The sequence below is a fragment of the Spermophilus citellus genome (assembly GCF_964194105.1).
Source record: "Spermophilus citellus genome assembly, chromosome: X".
NCBI lineage: Eukaryota > Metazoa > Chordata > Mammalia > Rodentia > Sciuridae > Spermophilus > Spermophilus citellus.
In genome coordinates this window covers 106,644,388-106,665,286 of record NC_138190.1, presented here as the reverse complement: position 1 = coordinate 106,665,286, position 20,899 = coordinate 106,644,388, and the positions used below count along the sequence as shown (strand labels likewise).

Below are 20,899 nucleotides of genomic sequence, written 5' to 3'. Positions count from 1 at the left end.
CATTGCTGGTGGGACTGCAAATTGGTGCAGCCAATTTGGAAAGCAGTATGGAGATTCCTTGGAAAGCTGGGAATGGAACCACCATTTGACCCAGCTATTCCCCTTCCCGGACTATTCCCTAAAGACCTTAAAAGAGTGTACTATAGGGATACTGCTACATCGATGTTCATAGCAGCACAATTCACAATAGCTAGACTGTGGAACCAACCTAGATGCCCTTCAATAGATTAATGGATTAAAAAATGTGGCATTTATACACAATGGAGTATTACGCAGCACTAAAAAATGACAAAATCATGACTTTGCAGGGAAATGGATGGCATTAGAGCAGATTATGCTAAGTGAAGCTAGCCAATCCCTAAAAATCAAATGCCAAATGTCTTCTTTGATATAAGGAGAGCAACTAAGAACAGAGCAGGGAGGAAAGATTAACATTAAACAGGGGTGATAGGTGGAAGGGAAAGGGATAGAGAAGGGAAATTGCATGGAAATGGAAGGAGACCCTCATTGTTATACAAAATTAAATGTAAGAGGAAGTGAGGGGAAAGGGGAGAAAACAAGGGGGAGAAATGAATTATAGTAGATGGGGTAGAGAGAGAAGATGTGAGGGGAGGGGAGGGGGGATAGTAGAGGATAGGAAAGGTAGCAGAATACAACAGACATTAGTATGGCAGTATGTAAAAACATGGATGTGTAACCGATGTGAATCTGCAATCTGTATACGGGGTAAAAATGGGAGTTCATAACCCACTTGAATCAAATGTATGAAATATGGTATGTCAAGAGCTATGTAATGTTTTGAACAGCTAATAATAATAATAAAATAAAAATAAATAAATAAAAAGGGGAAGCTTGGACATGGTTCAGTGGTTAAGCACCCCTGAATTCAATCCCTAGTATAGAAAAAAAAAAAAGAAGTAACTTGCCCAGAACTAGTAAATGTCAGAAGCAAGGCTTGAGCTCAGATCATTCATTTACTATACCACACTTGCCTTAAGGAATTTCTGAGACTTGCTTTTGCTATCAGTGAAGCAGAAACAAAGGCATAGTGAGTTTCTCAAGGTCACTCAGCCAGTCAGTAATAAAGCAGGGACTAGAGTCTGAAAGTAAATTCCATCCACATCTAAATTTCTTCCATTTCATGTTTCGCAGGCTTTATTAAAACACTGTTTTGTATAATTAAAATTGAATCAGCAGCCTTGTGTTCCCTGATGTCCATGTGCCCCTTGTACTCACTACTTGATGTTCAGAAGTAGATATACAAATGCAGAATCTACAGGTGATTTCTGTTCTATCATATTTACAAGTATTAAACAATGTGGTGGGTAATTTCTTGTGTCTACTTTGCTAGACGACTATGGTGCCCAGATATTTGGTTGAACACCAGTCTGCATGTTATTATGAAGAGACAGTTTAGATATGATGAATATTTAAGTCAGTAGATTTTGAGTATTCTCCATAAAATGTGGGGGGCTCATTCAATAAATTGAAGGCCTGAAGAGAAAAAGACAAGTGTTTTGAGGAAGAAGATTTTTTTTGCCTCCAAACTGCCTTTGGATTCCAGGTTGTAGCATCTACTCTTCCCTCGTCCTCACCCTGCCAGCCTGCCTTGCAAGTTTCAAACTTGCTGGCACCTACAAACATGTGAGTCAATTCCTTAAAATAAATCCATACTTACAAACACACATAGAAAAACATGCACAAGTCCTTATGGTTCTTTTTCTCTGGAAGGCCCTGAGTAATACAGGCATCTACTAACTACCAGGCACCGTGCTGGACTCTAGGAATGTAGAGAAGTGATCTCTGTACAAAGAGATTTTCACCCTGTTACAAAATATGACAATTCGGAAAAGATAGGACAAGGTGGGAAAATAAAGCCACAAGAAAAGCACCCAAGTGCATTTCACTTTGTCCTTTATTCTTAATAATAATACTAATGATAATCAAACTTCCATCTGTAAACACACACAATACTGGTCCTATCCCATGCTTCCCTATCTCAGCAAGTGATAATACCATGCTCCTTATTACTCAAGCTGAAGGAGCTTCCTTTGAATCTCCTTTATCCTTCACCTCCCACATACAGTGATTCTTCTTTTTTAGTTGTAGTTGCACTCAATACCTTTATTTTATTTATTTTTATGTGGTGCTGAGGATCGAACCCAGGGCCTCACATGTACTAGGCCCACAGTCATTCTTCTCAGTCTACACATTCACCAGATAAGAAGCCTACGTTCTTTTTCAAAAATGATTTTTCAAACACTTATAAAATAGAATAATACATTAAAATGCCTCCATGTTCCAATTGCTCAGTTTCCAATTGACCAATTCCTACACAATCTTATTTCATTTATCCTCACTTCTTTCAATCCTTAATTACCTTGAAACAAATCCCAGAAATCATTTCATCTGTATTTCATTGTGTATCTTTTAAAAATAAATTATGAAAACACCTAAAATTCCACTATCACATTAACAAAATTCCTTCAATGTCTCATAAATGGTTTTGCTTCCTTACACGCAAGTGTCCCAGTCTCTACACCCCTTTTTTACAATTGGATTGTAAGTCTTTTAAGTCACTTAATCTATAGCTTCCTCTCAATGTCTCTTTTGTCTCTGCAATCTTTTTTTTTTATATTTATTTGTTAGTTGTAGTTGGACACAGTACCTTTATTTTACTTATTTATTTTTATGTGGTGCTGAGGATTGAACCCAGGGCCTCACACATGCTAAGCTACAACCCCAGCCCTCTCTGCAATCTTTTGTTGAAGAAACTGGATCCTTTGCCCTGTAAATTCCTCACAATTTTGATTTGTCAATTTCCATTCCTCTGCATTTACTAGAAAGTATGGTTAAGTATTGGTAATTAGGTCCATAGATTTGATCAGATTTCATTATTCTCCTTGCTTCCCCTTTCTCAGTCTTTCTCTGCAAGGCGATTTCATCAGTTGGGGTTATATTCTTCTGTCATTAATGCACAAAATGTCTGCTTGTTCCTCTTTCTGTGATGTTAGCAGCTGGTGATATTTATTGCTTTAATCCATTACTTCATTGGTGGTTGAAAATGTTGATTCTATAACTCTGTCTCTTCTTATGCATGCTTGAGTACTTCATTTAGAAGAAACATCCCTTCATTAATTTTAAAGTTACGCTGAGTTATGGTTCATTTAGAAAAGGCAGGATAAATTCTTGATTTCACAACCTTTTTTAAAATCAATTTTAAAAATACTTAGTTATTTCTCTAGCATCTTCCAAAGTGACTGGTGTGTGTGTGTGTGTGTGTGTGTGTGTGTGTGTGTGTGTGTGTAGGGAGAGTACCATTATGTGATCGTGCTATGTTAAATAATTTAAGCATTTTGTTTTTTGCAGTTCCCTTCCCGCACCCCGCCCCACACGTTTTGGAAGTGCTCAGAGATAGGATCCAGGGCCTTACCCCAGCTAGACAAATGTTCTACCACTGAGATATACCCCCAATCCCACAGTTATCATTATCAGTGTTCAAATTGTTACTATTTAGCCACTGGAAGTCTAATCAGATTGGCTTCTGTGTCCCTTTGAGTGACCCTAATAATTTGTGCTGATTTTTTAAGTATTACTGAGGTATAATTGACTTACAATAAACATTACGTAGTTAAAGTATACAGTTTGATAGATTTAGGCTCATAATTACAGCCATGAATGTATAACCTTAGTTAAGACAATGAACATATCCATCACCCCTAAAAGTTGTCTTGTACTTCTTTGTAATTTCCCTCCACACCTCTCCACCAGGCCCTATCCTTGATCAATAGGAAGTGTGCTTTCTGTCGCTACAGATAAATTTTAATTTTCTAGAATTCTATGTATGGAGATATAGAATATGTATGTTTTATGGCTTGTTTGACTCAACATAATTATTTTTATATTATTAATAATGTTGCTTGTATCAATAATTCCTTATAAGGCTTGTAATTTGCAAATATTTTCTCTCAGTCTTAGGCTTGGCTCTAAATTCTCTTAAGATTATTTTCCAAAAGTAGTTTTTAATTTGAATGATGTCTAATTTCTCAATTTTCTTGTATACATCAAGTTGTTAATATTGTATCTATAAAATCTTTGCCTAATCTAAGAGTACAAAGATTTTCTCCTAATTTTCTACTGAAAATTATAAAGTTTCATCTTACATTTATATCTGTTATTCATTTTGAGTTGATTTTTATACAGTATAAGGTGCAGATCAAAGTTAATTATTTATCAGTTTTGCATATGGATGGATGTCAAGTTGTTCCAGTACCATTTGTTAAAGACTATATTTTCTCTCCTGGATTACCTTTGCAATTTTGTCAAAAATCAGTAGACCATATATATGTGGATGTATGTATTTTTAATAAGAATGTGTATTTTATCAGTTTAATTTTTGGCATCTTTGAGATAATCACTTTTTTTCTTTTTTGGTTTGCTAACATGATGAGTTATGTTAATTGATTTTTGGATGTTAAATTAACTTACAATTTCTGGAATAAATTGCATTTGATCAGCCAGGCACAGTGACACATGCCTGTAACCCAACAATTTGGGAGGCTGACAGGAGAATTGCAAGTTTAAGGCCAGGCTCAGCAATTTATTGTACCACTAAGCAACTTAGTGAGACCCTGTTGCTAACTGAAAAATAATTAATTAATTAATTAAGAGGGCCAGGTGCACAGCTCAGTGTTAAAGAATCCTTGGATTAATTCCCCAGTTACCCCCCCCCCCAATCACATTTGTCATAACGCAACATCGTTTTTATATATTGTTGGATTCAAATTTTCAAAAATTTTATTAAAAATATTTGTATCTATATTCCTGAATAATATTGGTCTGTAATGGTAGAGCTGGATTCACAGATTGAGTTGATAAGTTGATAAGTTGGAAGAATTTGTGTAGGATTGGTTTAAGTGTTTGGTAGAAATCATCAGTGAGGTCATATGCCCTAGGAGTTTCCTTTGTGGGGAGATTTTTAACTAATAATTCAGTTTCTTTAATAGATAAAGGACTATTCAGATTATCTGTATCTTTTTCGGTGAGATTTGGTAGATAATGTCTTGCAAATGAATTACCAAAGATATAGCTAAGGCCTTCCACATAAAAGCTTTAATAAAACCAGTTTTCATGTTACTCGACCTAGAAACAGAAAGTAAGTTAGTTTTGAAGTAATGAAACACAGAATGGGAAACAAATACTAGACCACTCCTTTGCCTGTGGGCTTGGCTGAGCCCCCCTAAAAAAAATGAACTGGAGGTTAAACTTTTCTTATGACATGTAATGGTTTATTTTTTTGACATGATACTTTTAAAGTCTGTTCCCACCAACTAAAGTAGACTACTTGACTAGTTTCTATTTTCTGCATATTAGAAGGGATTAGGAGTATTTCTCCTAATTTTAGAAATTCGGGCGGATGTGACCAGTTGGTTTGTTTTGCTCATGCTAAAAGAAAATTGAAAATTAACTTCCAAAGAATTCACAGCTTAAATGTGCAACCATAAAATTAGGTAAAAGTAACTTCTTTTTGTCAAATTAAGACAGAGGTTCTGGTTTACTATGTACTACATTTTTGCACTTTGTGGGATTTTCCCCCTCTTGTTTATCCCCCTAGTCATAAAGACTAGATTTCTGCGTGCCATTCTATGTTTATGTTTTAGAGTCCTCTCTCCAGGATATCATCTTTCCTCATCTCTGACCAAGGTGAAACAGCTTTAACCTTATTGATACCCATAGGCCTTAGAACCTTTCTACACCATTAGTGAAGTATCTTCAAGGAAATGACTTTAATTTGTCTTCCATTTTGTTTTCTAATAGTTACCACTGTTGATTAACTCCACATGGACTCCCTGTCTATCTCAACTGGGCATGTGTTAGATTCCCTCCCCCTAGCACAGAAGGAAGAAATTGCAGTATACTTGACCATTTGGACTTAATACTAGAAGAGGTAATCCATCAGGATATTTCCAAAAGTCTGCAGCCTCTGTCCTGGAAATCCCATTCCTTTCTTATTCCTATAGGAGTTCATTTCAGTTCTTAAGAGAGTCTTTGATCCTAACTTGGGCTCACAAGTAGAAACACTAAATGATTTTTTGTTTTTAACTTGGGATGATTTTTCTAAAGGCATCATACAATAATGAGCAATGAAACTCTGGGCCCAGGGGCTGGGGCTGTGGCTCAGCGGTAGAGTGCTTGCCTAGCACATATGAGTTAGATCCTCAGTGCCACATAAAAATAAATAAATAAATAAATGTATTCTGTCCAACTACAACTAAAAAACAAGTATTTAAAAAAAGAAAGAAACTCTGGGCCCAGACACACTAAAGTACATGACACTCCCTGCATACCTGAGGTCTAGTAGTAGGAATAGTAGGCTTGCAGAACATAGAAGAACATGCAAACTCACCATGCATTCATTGCACAGCTGAAAAAAAGGTTAAATCTAATCACCTGAAATAATTTTGTGTATTTTTTTAAAGAGAGAGAGAGAGAGAGAGAGAGAGAGAGAGAGAGAGAATTTTTCAATATTTATTTCTAGTTCTCGGCAGACACAACATCTTTGTTTGTATGTGGTGCTGAGGATCGAACCTGGGCCACATGCATGCCAGGTGAGCACGCTACCGCTTGAGCCACATCCCCAGCCCCAATTTTGTGTATTTTTAATGGATAACACTCACTACAATTTCTGTGAAGTAGTTGAAAAGGAAGGCTGTTAGAGTGGACAACAGACATAATAATTAGACATTAAAAGTGTTATTAATTGGAAAGAGGGAAGGTGCCTTTTAACAATGAATGTGTGAATTGTATGGTATATGAATTATATATCAATAAAGCTGTTACTTAAAAAAAGAGAGAAAAGGATGACTAGGATTTCCACAGAAATATAATATGAAAGGTATTCCAGGAAAATTAAATACCAATGAATATTTCTCTATGACCAGTGTACAAGAGGTGATATATGGGCCTCCAATGATTGGTCAAATCTGATTTAGAATGCCCTTAAATGTCATGTCTGGATTTTGAACTTTGTAGGTAATGAGAAGTCATTAAAGACTTTTAAGGGGAGACAAAACGTGATCACATCTACATTTTAGAAAGATAATGTCTTTACCTTCTTCATGGTGTTTCTCACTCTTCTTTTGATCATAATTCTTTCTTTTATCTGGTATTTATTTCCTCAAGTTCAAGAAATACCAGTGCATTTTCTAGATGTTTGTCTTTTTTTTCCATAGTGCCTAACACAGTGCCTTTATATATAACAGATATGCCTTAAACTTGTCTTCAAATCAGTGACACAGACTTTGTGTGAGAAAGCCTTTGTTCCAGCCTTGTCCATTTCTGGTTATGTCCCCTCTATTTAAATATCTTCTAAGTCCATTTCCTTCTCGGTATTTAACCACCATAATCCTTGTTCAGGCCACTATCTTCTCTCACATGAACCACTGCAACAGTTTCCTAATTGGTCTCCCCAACTCACTACCACCTATTCCCATCCACATCCACACTGTCACTAGACCAATCTAGAACAATTTCTCGAAAACCTCAATATTATCATGTTAATTCTTCTCTAATGAAAATTATCAAGTGACTTGTTCTTTGAGGATAAAAATCAACTGTATAACATGGCTTAGAAGGACTCTGCATAAAATGGTCCTTGTCTACTTATACAGCGTCATCTCATGCCACTCTCCCCGTTACTTTCTTATTTCAGCCACTTGGCATTTATTTATTTATATTACTGGGGATCATGCATGGTTTTCCATTGACATACCTCTCTAGCCCTCTCTTTACAACTTTTTTTTGACACAGGATATTGCTAAGTTGCTGAGGCTGGCCTCAAACATGCAACCCTCCTGCCTCAGCCTCCTGAGTTGCTGGGATTATAGACATGCATCACAACACCCGACGTGGCTTTCTTTTTTATTTTAGTATTTTTTGTTTCTCAATGGACCTTTATTTTATTCATTTACTTTTATGTGGTGATGATAATTGCACCCAGTGCCTCACACTTGCTAGGCAAGTGCTTTTCCACTGAGCCACAAACCCAGCCCCACTGACGTGGCTTTCTTTTACTTTGTCTTGTGTGCCATTCTCTCTCTCCATAGGCATTCTCCATGCACCATAGGGCATGTGCATATACCATCCTTTCTTCCAGAAAGATTGTCTGCCTCACCTCCATCCCTTGCCCTAGTTGATGCTTCATCATTCTTAAGACCTCAGTTTAAACACACTCTCTTATATGAACCTCTGATCCCACCAATCCAGATGCCACTGTTTTGTGTTCCCTTTTCTTTCTAGTAGTCTCATTTCTGGCATATAATGCACTTATAATTTGAAAATTATCACTTACTTTTACTGTGTCTTTCTCCCCTGTAATAATATAAGCTCTGTAAGATCAGGGAACCAAGTCTACTTTAACAGTATACACTAGGGTATATAAACCAGTGCCTGGCATGGAGTAGACAATGAATGTTTGCTGAGTGAAGGAAAAATGTTGATGTTTTCATGACTTGAAGTTGTAAATATTTGTATCATCTTTTTCCCCATTACCATTATTACAATTATCATAAAGTGTTTGTATAAGTATCTGTATCCCATATGAAAATGTAAATTCCATGGTGGCAGGGACTATATCTATTGTTTTAATTGGATTATAGTTTATAAACAAAAAGTTTTCAGATAATAAATATGTAACTTGATGAATTTAGGAAAATGTGTACACTCAAAAACATTACCCCTCAAAAAATATAGAATATATCCCTAATCCTAGATAGTACCCTTATGCCCTCAACCAACTCTATGCTCCATCGCCATAGGAAGTAACCACCAGTCTTGATTCCTATTGGCATATATGCACTTTGCCTGTTGTAGAATTTCCTATAAGGGGATTCATACTGAATATGATGCTCTTAGATTTATGACTTCTTTCACCCAATGTCTATAAGATTCAGTCATGCAGTTACATTTATAAATAGTTTATTTTTTTCATTCCTTCATGAATAATAAGTATCCCATTATACAAATATATCATATGTTGTTTGTCCATTCACCTGTTGATGGACATTTGAGCTATTTCCAGTTTGGTGTATTATGCATAAAGCTGCTATGAGTATTCATATACAAGTCATATTTAATTTTTATCATTGTATCCCCAGAATCTAGTACAGTAGCTGGTACACAGCAGGCATTCAATAAACATTTGTTGAGTAAGTTAATGAACTTAATCTTTGCAATGTTAGTTATAACTCTACCTTTTTCCTCCTACCTAGGATAGCATCTCAGAATTCAAACGAGTAAAAATGACTCAATTACAAAAAGAAATTTGAGTCCTCTCTTAATTTTCTAAAAACTACTTGGCAGAATTTGTACTTTGAAATTTTTTACTAACAATTATTTAGACACACCTCAGAACAGAACTTATCACACAATTGTGTCATGATATTATTTGTAGGATTTTCAGATAAAATAAGGTACACTCTGTTAAATTTTAATTGGAGTATGTCCCAAATATTGCATGGAAAATACTTGCAATAATTTAGGACATACTCATACTAAAGTTTATTTGTTGTTTTTCTGAAATTCAAACAATTCAGCATCCTGTATTTTTATTTGCTAAATCTAGCCACCCTAATTACATGGATACCAGGACCTCTGATCCTTTGACCCTTCCAGTCTTAAGCCTTAAGTATTCCTCATCTGCTCCCAGTGACTAGCCTTAGGAAATGCTTATCTTTTATAGCTACTCAGTAATACTGGCAGATAAAAGGGAAGCAACTATTTTAAGAACATTATAGGCAACATTTAGTTTTTCTGTTTGAGTGGTAAGCATATGATTGGTGAATATATATATATATATATATATATATATACACACACACACACACATATATATAGTTGCAGATGAACACACAGTATCTTTATTTACTTTTATGTGGTGCTGAGGATCCAACCCAGTGCCTCATGCATGCAAGGCAAGCGCTTTACCACTGAGCTACAGCCCCAACCCCTGGTGAATTTACTTTAAGTTCTACCTGGACAATACTGTATCATCATGCTTTTCAAGTGAAATCCAGCATGCTTATTATTCCTCTCCCACTCCCTGACCGTGTCAGTTATGTTTGTGTATGGTGCAAACACAGTTGAGCAGATGTTGGAGGGAAAATGCCTTCCTGAACTACTCAGCAATGTCTGGTGTCAGCTTCTTACTTAACGGGGGGGGGGGGGGGGAGGTGACAAGTCCCACCTGGCAGGGAGCCAGCTCCCACAGATGACTTCCTTCTCAGAGTCTTTCATTCATAAACTCATAGGGAGATGTTCTTAAAATTTAAATGAACATCAAATGTGGGACAGAACCCAGCTTGGTTTAATGTCTGTGTTTGTTTATATTTCAAAAATGGGTTTTGTTTTAGAATTGCTCAAAGTCAAGTCAGATTCTCTGTATTACTAGCATAAAGTTCAGAAAACTAGGATGATGCTAAAGGGGACCTGGCTTAGTGGAAGAGTTCTAAGATTTGAGTCAAAACTGGATTTGAATTTGTGCCACTCTCCAGCTGACTGACTACATAACCCCTTTAAGCCTCAGTTTCTTCATCTGTAAAATGATGACAGTAATAGTGCCCACCTCAGTAACTGGGAAAGTCCAGTGAGATAAAAGTTAACTCCTTGGCTAGATTCATAGAAGATGCTTGTGATAACCCTTATTATGAATGTGACCTCAGAAACAGTTTTTATAGAACAACAGAGGCCCCTCTGGATTTCCATACCCTGATGCCAGCAACAGGGAATGAAGATCTTGAAAGGGTATCTCAGCATCTTGTGCTATTTTTCCCTCTTAGATGTTTAGCTGTGCACTGAAAAGAGAAGCCCTGGTTTGAGCCTTCATATTGTCATTTAAATAGCAAATGACACCAATTCTCCAAAACTCTAGATTTTTTTTCTTAATCTAGAGAATGGAATGTATTCTGCTATCATATATACCTAATCAAAATAAATTAAATTTTAAAAGAAGAAAATGGGCATATAAAAATTCTTCTTTTTTGTTTCAAAAGTAGTTATGAGAATCATGTGAAGATTTTTTTTAGAAAGTATACAAATAGTACAAGTAATATTGTAAAGTAAGCAAAGTTAATAGTGTGAAAAAGTGTACAAAAAGGCATCATTCCCAATATTTCTATTGTTTTTCCTTACTTCTCAGTTTCAGGCTAATTACTGGAATTAGTGGCAGCAAATCTGTTGGGGAAAAAAAAGGCAGAGGATAACTGGTTTCTTATTCCAATTCTGGTACTTGACTTCTTATGTTGAGGAACTCACTTAACAACTGAGACTCCATTTCCTCATGTTTAAATGTGAATTGATCTTTGAATGAGCACCTATTAAATATCTTCCTTCATAATTTTAGATACTACAATCATAGATCATACCAGCTAACACTGAGCACAATGTATGTGCCAAACACTTTACTAGGGACATTATTTTCTTTAACTTCACAAAACCCTGCAAAGTAAAATTTTGTTCCATTTTATAGTGCAGAAAATTGAAGCCTAGAGGATTTAAATTGATTTGTCTTATGGTTGAACAAACCAAGGTCTTTATCTCAAAGGAAGTTAATGTCAAAAATGGCAGGCAAAGATATAAATTAATCATTGTAATATTGTTTTGTGTCTATGTCACCACATACACATACAATCAAAATATCTATTTCAGATTGGTGGTGGAAACATCAAATGAGATTCAGTGTGAAAAGTATTTTGAAGAAGCCTGTGTTATTAAAATATTATTGTTTTGTTATATTGTTTGAAACCAGGGTTGAACATCCATTTCAATCACCAGTTAGTGGGATAATTCAAGGAACATTTATTATATTTCATGGACTATCTTTTTTTGCACTATGTAAAGTACTAACAGGCCTTAACCTCTTTCCATTACTTCCCCTTCTTTCTTCTGAGACACAGTCTCACTCCTAAAATCCATGCATCTCTTCAACCCCACAGGATCAATCATCCATTGATCCTACTACCTTTTTACTGCCCTTTACACACTGCCTATTCTTATTTCTCTTCTTAGGAACCTCAGGACTCACAGTCCATCACTTTTCCTTATTCCTTTGATTCCCTTTCCCCTCTTCTTTCCTTTATCATTAGCAGACCCCAACACTGATTATATGCAGCTCATCCTCTAATCTGAATCTTTACTCATACATCTGAACAAAGTATTACAGTATTGGTAACTGGTTATTCCTTCAAATGCATGACCATCAATCTCAAGTGGACCTTCAGAGCTGCTTTGCAGTCCTACCACATTTCCTTAGCTGATACATTCTCCTACCATCTTAACTGACCATTTCACACTTTATCTTTCCTACATTCTTAATTCTAAATTCTTGGACTTGATTCTTGCTTCACTGGAAAGAACTTCCTCACAGTCTTACTTCCACACCAACCAACCTACCTGTATCTGTATCCACATATTCAGTCTTCTCACACTGTCACTGTGGATAAACTTCCCATGCCTTTATCTAAGGACATTCCATTAATTTGTATATGAGACACTACATTCTCTGCTTAAAATTACCCCCCAAATTTTCTCCTCTCTCTCCTGTATCAACACATTTTTCCTCAAAATACTTGCACATTTGTTTCCTACAATCCTTAAAAAAAGCATTATTTCAATCCAATATTCCTTTCTGACTATGGTACCATTTCTCCCCTTTCTTTTACTCCTGGAAATAATCAACTATACTAGATTTCTCTTAGTATGTTAGTCAGCTTTATATTACTGAGACAGAAATACCTGACAAGAACAGTTAGAGGAGGAAACAGAGAGAAAAAGGGGGCCAGAGAAAATATAACCCCTTCCTGAGCATGCCCCCAGGGACCTGTTTTCTCTAACTAGGTCTCACCTCCCAGTAGTTTATTCATCCATCAATGGATTAATCCACTGATGCAGTCAGGGCCTTCATAATCCAATCACTTTCCCCAAAATCCCATCTCCAATTATATGATAGTTTGGTGGGGGGACATTTTAGGTTTAAACCATAGCATCTAGTTTCCAACTTATTACTTCCCATTGAATTCATCACAATCCGGATTTTAGCCCCACCAACCCACTGATACTTCCCTAGTCCGACTATCACATTGCTAAATCCATTGGTATGCTCCCATAGCTAATCTTACTTGACCTGTGACCAATTTAACACAGTTATCACTCATCTCTTTGAAACACTTTCTTCACTTGCCTTCCAGGACTCCTTCCTCTGTCTTGATTCTCTAATACTTTCACTAGATCCACTTTCTCAGACTCCTTCTCTGGTGCCTCCTCACATTTTCTTAACATTGAAGTACCTTAGTGATTCCTATAAGAATGTCTTCTCTTCCCTTCACCTATGCTCACTGCCTTGGTAATCATATCTTGGACTCATGGATTTATATACCAATAGTAGGAGAGATTGCCATAACCATATAATCAACATTCTCTCTTGCTTTTCATGATCTTACATTGTTCAAGCTGCCTGGTTCTTGTTAAGAGAAAAATAAGCATGAGAGATACATTCATCACAGTCATCTGGAATCAAGAGCAGCTACTAAAAGTGCTTGCTTAGTATGTGTGAAGCTGTGGATTTATTACCCAGCACTTCTAATTTTTTTGTAATTAATAAAAAAGAGTACAGGTACTAACATCTGAGATAGTGAAGTTGCTAGACAAAGGAGGCGTAGAAATCCTTCAAAGAATCATCTTTGAAAGATAGTTACTGATCCTTCATTGGGTTGTGACATGAGTGGGAAATAAAACTTTGTTGTATTAAACCATTGAGGTTTGGTGTTTGTTACCACAATATTTTTAAGTCTATGCTAAGGCACCATATGTACGTTTCCAAGCTAGCCATCTCGCTTGAACTCCAGACTTCCATAGTGAGCTAGTTACTCAATTTCTCCATTTAGATGTCTAACAGATATCTCAAAACCAGAATTCCTAGGCTGGGGCTGTAGCTCAGTGGCAAAGCGCTTGCCTAGCATAATACTCAGCACCACATAAAAATAAACAAATAAAATAAAGGCATTGTATCCATCTATAACTACAAAAAAATTTTAAACTCAGAATTCCTGATACACTTCCCCCAACAAATCAATAATTCTGAGAATTTTCACCATCTGAATAAATGGCAATCACATTTTTCTACTTGCTTAGCACAGAAACTTTGGAGTCATCCCTCAAGCCCTTATTTCAATCACATCCCATAACCAATGCATCCATAAATACTAGCAGTTCTACCTTCAAATCTATCAAGAAGGCCTGATTGAGTGATAGAGAACTCAGTGCTAGAGCACTTGTCTAGCATGCACAAGTTCAATCCCCGGCACTGCAAAAAGAAATCTAGAATCGCACCCCCTGCCCACTTCTTCCAGACTCTACAACTGCCCTCTGGTTCAAGTGACCATTATCCACCTGCTGGACTACCATAGACTCTTAAGTGGCCTTCTTCCTTCACCCTTGCCCCATTATACTTCACATGGCAGGTAAATAAGTTGATGTCACTCCTGTTCAAAAATTTTCAATGACTTTCCATAGGCAAAGTTCATAAAGTGGCTTATACAAGCTTATATGATCTGGGCCCTGCTCCATCTCTGGCTTCACCATCTGCCCCATTCTTCTTCATTCTAGCACTCTAGCCTCCTTGTTATTTAGCCAAAACCCCAAGCACAGTCTCTCACCAATTACCCTGGTACTTGCTTTTCCTTTTGCCAGAATATTCTTTCCCCAGTTATCTACATAGCTTGCTCCCCCATTTTTTTACAGCAGTGTTACTCAAATGTTAGTTTTCATCAGGATCACCTGAAGGGTTTGTAAAGATATAAATCCAAGCCCCAACTCTAAAGTGTATGATCTAGTATATCTGAAAGTAGGCAAGAATTTGCATTTCTAACAAGTTTCTGGGGCTGATAATGCTGCTTCAAGGACTGAGCTTTGAGAAACAGTATTCTGCTCAGAAGTCACCTCTTAATCAAGACCTTTCCTGACTTTCTTATAAAAGATAATATTGTGTCCCCAAAGCTTCCTATTCCTCATAACCTGATCTATTCTCTTCCAAAGCACATATCATCTGACAAGTAGGTACATAACATTTGTTTATTTTGTATCTTCCATTTGGATTATAAACACTGAGAACAGGGACTTGGTTTCAATTATGGCCATAGCTCTACACCCATATCTATTACAGTGCATGTTCATGTAGTAGGTGCTTAATAAATATTTGTTGAATGGATGGTCAAAATAAAATGTTACACAGCCAGCCTTCTATGACCCAAGCTTCTGGAACAAACTGCTCATGAAGATAACTGAGCTTTGCAAACCATGCTACGCTCTGCTTACATTCAATCTCTTGCTTCCTGGGTTGTCTTTTATATCATTGTCACCCCTGCCACCACTCATAGCAGAAAGCACTGTTGATGACTAGAAAAATGTATTGTTCTGTGGAAGGGATACTATGATTTAACTCTTTATTTCAGGAAACTAAGGGGACAGGAAGAATCATAGCTTTTGCTAATCTAACACTTGTAACTGACTTATTCTGAGCAATTATTTCACATTCCATTACCTGCTTGTGTCAGGTAGAGAAGAGTAAGTCACAGTTCTGATCCAAGTCTGATGGAAGAACCAAATAGATTGAGTAAAGTATAACAAATCATTATCAGCAAACAGGAGAGAACAAGAACTTCTGCCTGAAATTGCTGAGAGGAAGGCAGAACTTGGGGACATCTCTGCCAAGAAAAGGGTGTTTCTGCCGGGGTTTTGAAAAATGAATAGAAAATTGGTTTATGGTAAATGGGAAAATCAGGTAGGAAGGCATTTTGGCCAAAAAAAATCAGCAAGGAAATAAGTGTGTGAGATAAAAGTGACATTAAAAATTTTTGACGGGCTGGGGTTGTGGCTCAGTGGTAGAGCACTTGTCTAGCATGTGCGTGGCCTGGCACCACATAAAAATAAATATATAAAATAAAGGTATTGTGTCCAACTACGACTAAAAATATATTTTAAAAAAATTGACAGTTGGGGCCCAAGCACTGTGGTACATGCCTATAATCCCAGCAACTTGGGAGGCTAAGGCAGGGGGATTGCAAGTTCAAAACCAAATTCAGCAGTCTAGTGAGGCCCTAAAGCAACTTAGAGATACCCTATCTAAAAACAAAAATTAGCAATCAGTCTGGGCACAGTGGTACACACCCATAATCCCAGCAACTCAGGAGACTGAGGCAGAAGAATCACAAGTTTGAGGCCAGCTCCTGCAATTTAGCAAGACCCTGTCTCAAAATTTAAAAATTATAAAGGGCTAGTGGTATAGCTCAGTGGTAGAGCATCCCTGGGTCCTATCCCTGGTCACCTGTCACAGAAATTTGTCAATAAGGTATAGTGAAAAGTAAATCCAAGTGGACATTCTGACCAAGCAGAGTAGACATCAGTTATAGACAAACTGGCACAGCAATAACAGTTCATACCATTTGATAATTGGCTACAGAGAGAGACCAGAATGTTGCAGAAATGCTGAGTAGTCTGGCATGTTAAAGTAATACATTTAGTGCATATAGTGAGTTACCACAATGCTTTGCATTCCTTGTATCTTCCAGTCAAACCCAATACTACAAATATTCTTGGCATCTCATTTTACATATGGGAAAATTGGGTTTCAGAGAGGTAAGTCACTTGCCTAAGTTCACACAATAGGAAATATTAAGAGTTGCTATTTAAACCTAAACCTGTATAGGCTGGCTCCAGAACTTATAATTTTAACCAAGGTATACTGCCTCAAGTAGTAGCTAGAACATAGTTTTGCCTCTTTAACAATGTGGGGATATACGAAGAGATAAAGTAGGTTGACTTTCCATTATAGACCATGCTGTCTGGATGAGGAAACAAGACTCTCAGCTGTACAAAGACTGTCCCTTAGAAAATGGGATGTTTACCCATTGAATGTTACATTTAATGAGTGCTGTGGATTTTCACTGGAGCTGGTGAGGTCATGACGGAAATGGACCTTGAACCTGGAATAGAGACATATGGACCAGTGGAAAGAATATAGCATTAGACTCAGAAGTGCTGGGGTCTACTTGCTAGCAGTGTGATCCAGACCAAAGTAATTTCCTTCATTGTTCTCATCTGTAAAATGGATGATTTGGAGTAGAACAGTGGTTCTAAATAGAAGTACACTGCCCTCAGGAGGTATTTTGGAAATTATGAGACATATTTGGTTGTTCAAATGCAAGAGAGGCATTTAATAAGTGGGGGCCTTAAATGATAGATGTTCTATACACTACAAAGTATTGAACTCCATCGTACCCTACTAGACTTGAGACATTCATGGAGGTGAAAACTTTATAACTGTCTGAGTCTAGAACGTGATTACATTTTACATATTGAAGTGAATTTTTAATGGTTTTATTTTTCCTGATTAAAACAACCTAGTAAAATAAAGGGAAGACTGTAATTTTCTTCCAGAACATGTCCATGAGTTATTCACATTTCAGAGAATCACTGCACCAATCTAACTGCATTCCTGATACTTGAATCACCAATACCACAACCCAATGTCATTTATTCTGTTTCAGCAGGCTGTGGCTTTCATGATGATTCTGAGTAGAAATGCTAGCCTCTCACTACTTCATTATGTTTTCTCATATAGCCATGGATGAGCTTTTAAATATTGAAATACATATTATTTCATTATAAATGATTTTCCTTTTGTTTTTCTTTGCAATATAATTAGGTAATATTGTGTGCTTTTAAAATTATTGCTTGCATCTTTATTATACCTTCTTATGAATTTCTTTTTAGGATGACAAGGCAGATTAATAAATGATTGTAATAAAAATGACGTGCTGGTCTGATAGAGTTAAAAACCACTGTTATTAGGTGATCTTCCAAGGCCTTTCCAGTTTTGATTTTCTATGGGTATAAGGACAGTTGGATTTTGAAAGGAAGGGGATAGCATTTTAAGGTAGGAATGACTCCAGCACCATGGCCTGCTTAAGCAGGGGTTGGAGTGTCCCCAGGCAAGTCAGGACAGAGCAGGAGGCCTGGTCTGGTCATGTTCCCTGAAAACTACTTTACCCCACCCACCTCACTGTAATTGAACACTCCTGGGGAAACTGCCAGGGCTATCATCACAGGAAATTGCCTTGTGGCCAGTAGGGCTTCTCTAGTTACTTAAGTGACAGAGGACAGTAACGACTTCCTGTCTGTTAGGAGGAAGGTGTCAGCCTCTGCATTCTGGTGAATTCCTGAAACACCTCTAGCAGAAATTCCCTATGTTTTTGCTCAGCTCTTGGCATTGGGATTATTTTTCTTTTCTTATCCAACCCCCTTGCCTCCAGTCTTCTTCCTCCATACTAAAGATCTGGAAACTTTTATTCTATGATAGACGAAATTGATCCCCTATAATCTTGCTTATTCTTTTTTTATATGCCAATTTTATTGAATACCCACAGAGACACTATTTGGAAGTAGGCCATACATACAAACAGATGCCAGTTCAAATTTTGCAACACCTGTTGAGTCCTCTCTGTTAAAGGGGTGTGGTTTATCATTTAATAACATGTCTCTATTTTCCTCTAATACACTCATTCATTGAAGACTGCTTGGAAAATACAAATATGTATGGAGAAGCCATTGCAAATGATCCATAATCCCAAGCAATATAGTACTCAACATCAGACAAAGTGATGGCAAACATGAAGGTTAAATTCAATGTTGCTCTTTCTGTTCTTTATTCTATGCCAGCTCCCAGCTTCCTCCTCCCAGAGCACCTCTTGATCTCACCCTTATGAAAAACTTGCCTCATCCTATATACTGTAAAATGGAGGGCAAACTGGAAAGTGTACAATAGCACTTAGCATGTCAAAGGCATAGAAGAGAGATAAAATATCTTATATCAGGAAGGTGTTTGGAATCTAAAATAGCAATATTTTGTCATAGCTCTGCCATCACTACCTTATTACTGAAGTGCTGTGGTGATAAAGTATTGTGGGAATGTCTAAAGAGATAAGAGACCATCTGAGAAATTCACAGTGATCCCTTGGAATCAGGAAAAAGCACACAGTACACAGAGGCAAGAATGATTAAGTGTGAGCCTGGCTCATAAATATGCCTTTCTCATCGGAAAAAAAAAATGACCAACATTAAACAAAAAAGTTGGATGATACTAAATCCATCCCAGAGATAAAGTTCTTGTTATAGATATTAGTTAGAATTTATGTTTTGCTTTTTTTCCCAAGGTGGATAGGGTCAAAATGGCAGTTTCCCTCAGTTTGGAGTCTTGTATTGAGGCTCTGGTATAAAGAGGTCTTAGAAAACACTAAAACAGAGGTAAAGTTCAAGACTTTGGAGTCAGTCAAACCTATGTTCAAATCATAGCTCTACTTCTGTGATCATCAAACTTTACTTGAGTAACATCCACTGTTGTAGGCATTGGGGATACAATATTGGACAAGACAGATAAAAGTCCTACTTTAATGGAGTTAGCATTCTAGTGGTCCAGGACTAAATATCTAATGATGAAAAAGTAACAAGGGATATGATTGGAAGCAATGGGGACTTCCTGAAGCTGAGTGGTCAGGAATGGCTTCTCTGAGAATAGACCATTGAACTGAGACCTGGATGATGAAAAGAAGCCACCAATTTAAAAAAAAAAATCAAAGGGAAAATATTCCAGAAAGTAGTAACAGCTAGTACAGATGTCCTGTGGCAAGAACAGGCTTGATATTTTAAAATGCTCACCGAATGAATGCTCACTGAAGCAGTTGAAGCTTGAGTGAGCCAGGGAGAGAATGAGGTGGTGAGGTTGGACAAAGTCAGAGTATATGTCAGTTCATGTGATGGCCTTGTAGAAATTCAGCTAATCATCATCATCATCATCATCATCATCATCATCATCATCATCAAGCAGAAGAGGGGGAAAATGAAGTTGGAGAGTTTGGGTGATACTATATGATATCACCTGAAGAGTTTGAATTTGACTCATTGGGGATGGGATGCCACTATACAGTTTGAATGGTGTGCACAAATGGAGCCTGAGAAGATGAGAACAGAGTGCAAGGTGGCCATTTTCATCTTCACTACATGTCTAGCACTTGAATTTCTCCTAGGTTCTCTCCTACAGCTACTGTTCCCTCAGTGAATGCAAACCCATAAGTTACTGTACACCTGTTTTCACACCAGCCCAGTGTAAAAAGATTATCTTGTATTTTGTGACTAGAATTTCTACCAACAAGGCAATGTCTGAATCACAGTTCACAAAGCAGCTACCAAACTGGCAATTTGGTGAGATATAGACCTGACCTAAGGGGATACTAGTTTAAGATGAGTTTTTCTTTCAAATAATGACACCAGAAGATGAAATCATTAGTCAACTTCAAATTTACTTTGTTAGGAGGAGTGTAGCTAAGGGTTAAGTTCCCTGGGGCAATTCTTTCTCGGTTCACATGCTATAGTAACTTTTTTCTTTTTTTAACAGGGAGAGAAGAACTCCTATGGAAAGCCATGCAGGGGCCAAGACTGCAGTGGGACCTGTAAATGTTCTCCTGAGAAGGGAGCGAGAGTAAGTCACTGATGGCATTGTTGAAAGACAAATAGTCATGGGGGGGGAGCTGCTTTCTGTTTTCTTTAGAATTAAATTGCTTAGAATTTACTCTTCTGACCTCATGGAACAAGCAAAGTCAGGAGGGTCAGCTGGAAGGAGTTTTGCTAACTAATGACGGTCAAAGTCTCTGAGGGACCAAGAGTAGTCTTCCTTCATTGACTTAATGCCAAGGTTTCCCCAGTTTCATCAGAGTATTTCCAAGTGTCAATTAGACTGTGCACAAGCAGATTGTGATAATGTTTGTAGATATGTACAAATTTTCATAACTCATTT

The 20,899-nt window shown here is 37.1% G+C and overlaps 1 protein-coding gene across 1 annotated transcript in view; it reads left to right on the top strand.

Annotated features, from left to right (window-relative positions):
- The window catches only part of COL4A6 (collagen type IV alpha 6 chain), a 300,475-nt gene that overhangs the window by 122,494 nt on the left and 157,082 nt on the right, over positions 1 to 20,899 (top strand). Inside the window, exon 6 of the mRNA XM_081276853.1 lies at positions 20,501 to 20,584. Coding sequence (XP_081132979.1) covers positions 20,501 to 20,584 — 84 coding nt within the window. The remainder of the gene's footprint in view (positions 1 to 20,500; positions 20,585 to 20,899) is intronic.